Source organism: Branchiostoma belcheri, unplaced genomic scaffold (assembly GCF_001625305.1).
Source record: "Branchiostoma belcheri isolate BF01 breed outbred unplaced genomic scaffold, Haploidv18h27 scaffold60, whole genome shotgun sequence".
NCBI classification, from domain to species: domain Eukaryota; kingdom Metazoa; phylum Chordata; class Leptocardii; order Amphioxiformes; family Branchiostomatidae; genus Branchiostoma; species Branchiostoma belcheri.
The window spans coordinates 644298-651473 of NW_017804243.1; the positions used below are offsets into that span (position 1 = coordinate 644298).

At 42.4% G+C, this 7176-nt stretch overlaps 1 protein-coding gene across 1 annotated transcript; it reads right to left on the reverse strand.

Moving 5' to 3' along the window:
* Positions 1-5498: 5498 nt before the first annotated feature.
* LOC109482731 (ribonuclease inhibitor-like) lies at positions 5499-6667 on the reverse strand. The gene has a single exon (XM_019785552.1). The coding sequence runs from the start codon at positions 6453-6455 to the stop codon at positions 5499-5501; it is 957 nt and encodes a 318-aa protein (XP_019641111.1). The 5' UTR covers positions 6456-6667.
* Positions 6668-7176: the final 509 nt, after the last annotated feature.

Consider the following 7176-nt stretch of genomic DNA (forward strand, 5'->3'; position numbering starts at 1 on the left):
CTACGACATTGGTATCGTTTCTAAATGTTTTCCTTGCAACTTATGGTATATTTTTGCTCATTTTGCAACTGTTTTGCACGATTTACAGTATGGTTGAAAACTTTTTTTTTTGGAAACGGCCGAAAATTCATGCGCGCGCGGATGTCATCCATATAATCAAATCAACATGGCCTTACCTGTAGCAATTTACTTTCCTGTTCCATTGACTTCCTGAATCTACTTAGTGCCTAAAAATAAACCACCGCCCCCCTCCCCCACCCACACTGTATAATGAAATACCTTTATTGTACATCCATGCCACGACGGGCTAGGTACAGGTCAAGACACATAACAAACGTATGTAGAAAACATACATAAGGAACATACAAGGGTACTATACTAGGCTAATATAAAGTGTTCTGATCTAAGGCAGAGTGTTCAACTTCTTCTATAATGACATCTATTCGTGATTAATTCTTCTACTGGTGCACTAGTACTGATGGCACTTTCGCTGCCGTAGCCACAGGTGTGACAGAAGGCGGACAGGTAGCAGGTAAACTCACCTGCCCGCGGCACACCTGTCCTGTCTCTATTGTTACCTGTCAGGTTCTATTGTTACCTGTATTTTACCGACCCCGGCCCGGCGGCGACAACATTTATTTTTAAAAGCCGGACGCGAATCAGAGACCTTTGTTAAATCCTGCCCCACATAATATCAACAATCGGCGGTTCTTAACAATGCCGAGGACCAAGGTCTACTGTGGCTGGGAGTTTGTCAGCACTAAGGTTGCCTGCTAGTCTTAAAAGTCGCCTGCGACTATGAGAAGTTAAAAAAATAAAAGTTGGCAAAGTTATATTCTACTTGGATGTGATCTGGAGGGAACCAGAGCTAAATTTCAGGCTAGTTCGAACGCAGTGCTGACTTCTGTATTCTGTATCTGTATAGCCGTTTTAGACGTAATAATGGTTTGGGGAGTGGTAGGGAGCAAAATCGTGGAGCGTTCCTGAATGTGTGACAGGGACTTTAAACCGAGTTTTCTGAATGAATGGTGAAAAATCGGACAAGTGAGGAAAGGTTTGATTTTTGCGACAGGAGTCAGCCGACCGGTAAAGGTTTCGTTTGCCCCGCAGGTAAATAACTCGCTCTTATTTTGGTCAATTGCTTTTTAGTCCAGATAGTGTTATCTCTACAGGTGTCAAAGGGCAGGTAAGACGTCGTCAATCAAGGGACAGTCTTAGAGTGACAGATCTAGACAAGGAAGAACAGGAAGAAATCTTAAAGATTTTTCAGACGTCCGGGTAGCATTTTGCGAATCGTAGTGGAACAAGCGAAGAGATTATCATTGTATAACGTATTTTAATAGGACTATGGCAGAAACTATGTTATGTTGAAAGGGCGATACAGAAGACTGCTTGGACCAGTCGAGACCACTTTCCGCCCGAGAAGTCACCAAGGCTCTGTCGGACCCGGAAGACGCTTGCGGCGGCCTACTTAAGCGTACAGGGCCTGTCTTAAGTTTACCTAAGATTATGTAAGGAACAAGAAAGCTGTCACCTTTTAAAGAAGGTTGTTCCAAGTAGTCCTTAGTGACTCCTTCCCTCCGTGGCCTGTCTGTACCTCCCTCAGCACACTGCCGGCTGTGCCTGCCTGCCAGTCCGTGTCCGAATGTCGTCTGCGTTGCTAGGCGACCGGGAAGCCTGGTAAGACCCTCGTCAGCGGCGGGAAACAGACTTTAAACACCCGCCGGAGGCTCTAACCTGCTCACCGGTTAATCTCCAAGCAGATGTTTCGGTGGATACAACTTGTATCAAATTGGCAGGAAAGTATCTTTTTTTTTCGTAGAAAACAGTAATAAATACATATGAAAGGACACAAAGTGACTGCGAACTCAACTTAGGCACAATTTCTATTCTCTAAGCCAGTTTTACAATGAAAAATAAAGTATCAAATTGGCAGATCGTAAAAGTGGGCAAAAAAAATGGCCAAGAGTCAGTCCACGGTAAGGTAACATACGGTGGCCAAACTGCCCTTAAACTAGCCAGTTATTCTCCGGATTCGGCTATACTTCACTGTTTTTGAGCATGCATTTGAGACTACATGTAGGTAACCACCCGGATCCCAGGATAGCGGCTCGTCTTGTTCGGGACACACTTATAATCATGTAAGTGCCGAGGCGGAATATGACAGGTACAGGTAAACTCGGGAATTAGGGAAGGCTTGGTGTTGGAAACCGCGGCCTGTAGCGTGTGTGTGAGGTCCGGTGGTTATTGCCCTCGATTTTGCAACCGAAGGTCCAGAGTTCGAGTCCTGGCGTGTTGTAACTCACCTGGCTGATACACTACTGGAAAGGATAACTATATATATATATATTGACTTTTGTTAAAAACGCACTACAATATACCGTACCTACAGACGCTCAAAAGCTTGTCACTTAAGCCTTTTTACTTTGAAATTTTGCAGACCTATCCACGACGATTGTGCCGTTCGTCAAAGATGAATAGATTTGTGACGGAACGGGGGAAATGGTTTGAAAAATAAACCATGAAACCGCAATGTCATTTTTAAACCAATGGTTTATGGGTGGTAGAATCCAGCAAAAATAGGGGCTTAGTTAGCCGTGGTAAGTGTAACATTTCTGCGTGGGTAGATATATTTATAAGTAACCCTGTAAAATTCTTCTTCCCATATCAAATGTACAAGACGTGCATGCCTACACACACACACACCTACCTGATGTCACACCTGTACAAAGTACTACCTGTCCGTCGGTCTCTGATTGAGGATGTTTTAAGTTTCATGTTGGGACAGGAAGCGTCGGACTTGTTGACCAGAGACAAACACGTCAACTATCGGTAATTACCACATTCCACGTGACATCGGTTCTGTGGGTTTACATACGGACAACATGCCGGGATCTGGGACAGTTTCTTAAGTAGTAACCATGTGTTTACTGTCCGTGTCTGTGTGTAGGTATGTCTGTGTGTATGTGTGTAGGTATGTCTGTGTGTGTGTAGGTATGTCTGTGTGTGTGTGTTGGTATGTCTGTGTGTGTGGTTCTGTGGGTTTACATACGGACAACATGCCGGAATCTGAGGCAGTTTCTTAAGTAGTAACCATGTGTTTACAGTCTGTGTGTGTGTGTAGGTATGTCTGTGTGTGTGTGTAGGTATGTCTGTCTGTGTGTGTGTCTGTGTGTGTAGGTATGTTTGTGTGTGTGTGTGTAGGTATATCTGTGTGTGTGTGTGTGTGGGTATATATGTGTGTGTGTAGGTATGTCTGTGTGTGTGTGTGTAGGTATGTCTGTGTGTGTGTGTGTAGGTATATCTGTGTGTGTGTAGGTATGCCTGTGTGTGTGTAGGTATGTCTGTATGTGTGTAGGTATGTCTGTGTGTAGGTATGTCTGTATGTGTGTGTAGGTATGTCTGTGTGTGTTGGTTATGATGTCTGTGTGTAGGTATGTCTGTGTGTGTGTGTGTATGTCTGTGTGTAGGTATGTCCGTGTCTGTCTGTGTGTGTAGGTATGTCTGTGTGTGTGTCTGTGTGTAGGTATAGTTCAAGAAATCTTTCCTTGCGAGGAAAATGGTTTTCTTGCCACAAGAAGAGTTATATAATAGTTCAAGAAATCTTTTCTTGTGTACAGAATGTTTTTTTTTTGCTTCAAGAATAGTTAGCTCTTAGTTCAAGAAATCTCTTCTTGTGGGCAGAATGGTTTTCTTGCTACAAGAACAGTTAGCTCTTAGTTCAAGAAATCTTTTCTTGTGGGGAGAATATTTTTCTTGCTACAAGAAGAGTTAGATCTTAGTTCAAGAAATCTTTTCTTGTGTACAGAATGGTTTTCTAGAAAACTTAGAAATTCTTTCTGCAAGAATAATATTCTAAGGATATTTAGTTCAAGATACATAAGAAAAGAAATCTTACCACAAGAAAAATATGCTAAAATGCAGGTTCTTGAAATTCTTGTCTCATGGACAAGTATTTTTTCTTGGGTGAAGAATAATTTTCTCAGCGGAAGAAAATTTTTCTTCTCTGAAGAAAAACAAGATTGGCATTTTTGGTAGTGTATGTATGTGTGTGTGTGTGTGTGTGTGTGTATGTGTGTCTGTGTGTCTGTGTGTAGGTATGCCTGTGTGTGTGTCGGTGTGTGTAGGTATGTCTGTGTGTGTGTAGGTCTGTCTGTGTGTGTGTGTATGTGTCACATACACACAGAACATGAAAAAAAAGCCACAACTGTACAAACTTACCCCCACAACACCAGGTGTACAATGATGAGATGACTTTATTCCTGTTCTATGAACTTCGTGAAATACAGGAACTGAATAATTTTCTCATTTACACAAACATTACAAAAAGAATCCATATTATATATACAAACACAGCAAAGATTACAAAGTCATAACCTTGACACAAATACATATAACAGTGTATATATATTATCATATAAATATACAGCATTATTTAGGTAGGTAAATCTATGGATCTGTGGGTTCTTTGGTTTTGTTACATTTTGGTACAAAGAAACAAAATCCACACAGTGACTGATACAGCTAAGATTACAATATTTGTACCTTATTCACATTGGATACTTAAGCTTAATCTGGAATGGTCAAAGGTCTTCACAAAAATTGTCCCCACAAACTATTTTATTACTAACATTTCATAGATCATCACAATGCCCTCAGGCCTCAACCTGAGAGAATTTGACACTACAACTGGTTTGTTTGATTCTGGTCCCTCTGATCATGAGCTGGTGTTGCCTGAAACAATATAATGTACAATATACTTTATAAATATGCTGTTCCAGAAATATTCGATCATACAGTAATACAACAAAAGTTTTACGTTGTAAATTTTTGGCAGGTCTTACCATCCTGAATAGAAACAAAATTAGCTCTATTCCATCAATGTCCCCAGACTCCCCAACATGTTGTAATGAGTAGATAATTATAACTAAATAATTTTTACAGTTCTATATTAATATCCCCAACATGTTGACATTGTTATAACCTAACAAATACAGTATACTGACCTAAGCTGAGGATATGTACAGAACAGGTCGCCATGTTGGGAACTCAGCACAGCTTTAGGCAGCTGGCTGTGGTGTCCGCTCCCTCAGGAACTAGCTTCCTAAAGTACCTGTATATGGAAAATGGAAAACAGAGTTGCTGCGTTACAATAATTAACATCATATTGTCATTATAATTTGAATAACAGAAAATGGGAGTAAATCTACTAATAAAAATAAGAGATTCACAAACCATTTGGTGCCATATTGGTTATTGCACACTTACATGTATAATTGGTACATACCTTATAGAAGTACATGTATGTGTACCAGAACAGGAGTGTATCTATTAGGTGCATTTATTACAATTTGATTGTGCAAATACATCTAGTGCAGTCTTGAATGTACAGAAAAAGACAAATCCTCATCACTCAGATTTCTAACACCTGTTAATCTCATTAGAGTCCCTTTAAGACACGCTGGAGTAGAGCATGTCTATAGGATAACCAATATAACTCACATCAGCCTCTCCAGTGTTGGGTGTTCCTCAGCAGCCTGCACCACAGCCTGGAACCCTGCAGGCTCCATGGAGATGTGCCACAGGTCCAGCTGCTCCAGGGCAGGGAGTCTGGGTAGAGCCTCGGCCAGATCCATGGCAGCGGTGTCAGACAGGTGTGCAGGTGTGAACCAGCTGTAACCAGACATGTCCAGTCTGGTCAGTGCTGGCAGTGTGCTGATGAGCTGTGCGACCCTCCCCAGTCCGGCTCCTGTTATTCCCCTATTCCACCCGATGTGCAGCTCCTGTAGTGTGGTGTTATAGTGAGGGGCTGTGGTCAGACTCTTGTCACCAGGTGGGTTTTGTTCCATGTCCAAACTGCTGGGCTGGCAGAGTGTTTGCACCAGTGAGACAATCCCTGAGTCTCCTATGTTATTGAAGCTCACATTCAACACCTGTAATTGCACCAGGTGAGGCAGAGCTTTGATCAGGGATGATATTCCCCTGTCACTGATACCTGTGTGATGGAGAACCAACACTTTCATGGCTGTGAGGTGGTGGAGGATAGCAGCCAGGCATTCCAGCCCGGGGTCTCCTATGGCATTATAACTAATGTCCAGTTTGATCAGTCTGGTTAACTTACACAGTGCAGGCACCAGTGTGCTCATGCGTGTGGGGATGATACCGGTGCTACTCAGGACCAACACCTGCATGGCAGTGAAGGTGTGGAGGACGGTGGTGAGAGATTCCAGCCCAGTGTCACCAATCTCATTACCACTTATATCCAGTTCTCTCAGTCCCACTAGGTGGCGCATGTAGGGAGCCAGGGATGACATGCCCACAGCTGTCGTGCTGACATACTGAAGACAGAGCACAGCCAGGTGTGGAACACTGGACAGCCCAACCTGTAGGACTTCCATCCCAGCATCACCAAGGGCACGGTTCCCAGTAAGATCCAGCTCCTCTAACAGAGACATGTGTCTGAACCCCTGCACAAGTGGCTGGAGTGATGATGGTGTTAGGTCTGTGTCTGTTAGACCCAGCGCCCTCAGACAAGGAACATTCTTCAGAACTGAAACCAGCCTGGCTGTCAGATCAGGTGAGTCAAATGTTACATAGTTCAGTCTTAGGTCTAACTTCAGGCCGGGAACACGTGAGGTGAAAATCTGTTCCAGGCCCTGAAGAGCATCTGATGCATCAATAAAATATGATCCTAGTATCATTCTATGTCGAGTGACAACATGACACAATTTTACATTTATATATATATCTTATGGCTCAATTTACATTAATATACAACATATTCACAGCGTCTTTTTATATATTTTTTACATCGATGTCTCCCATATCACCAGCAATATGGAAACTCTTTGTACGTTTGGCTCACAGAGGTCTATAAAGCACATGCGCATTCGGCTTTTAGTGTATACTTCCCGGGCTGCTATTGGATAAAGATGACGTCATGTCTTGAGGTCCATTTAACATAGACTGTAGTAGAGCGGATTTGTCAAGGTTTACTTTGGATGTTTGGTCAACATTACGTTAGAATTTTGCTCTTTGCAGACGATATTTTTTTTTCTGACACAACATGAAAAAGTGTAGACAACATGCCATCCTTGAATACAAAAATACGACCTTGAGCAATCTTATGCCCAAGTGCAATTCATAGTGTAATGTAATACACGCTTTATGCAGGCG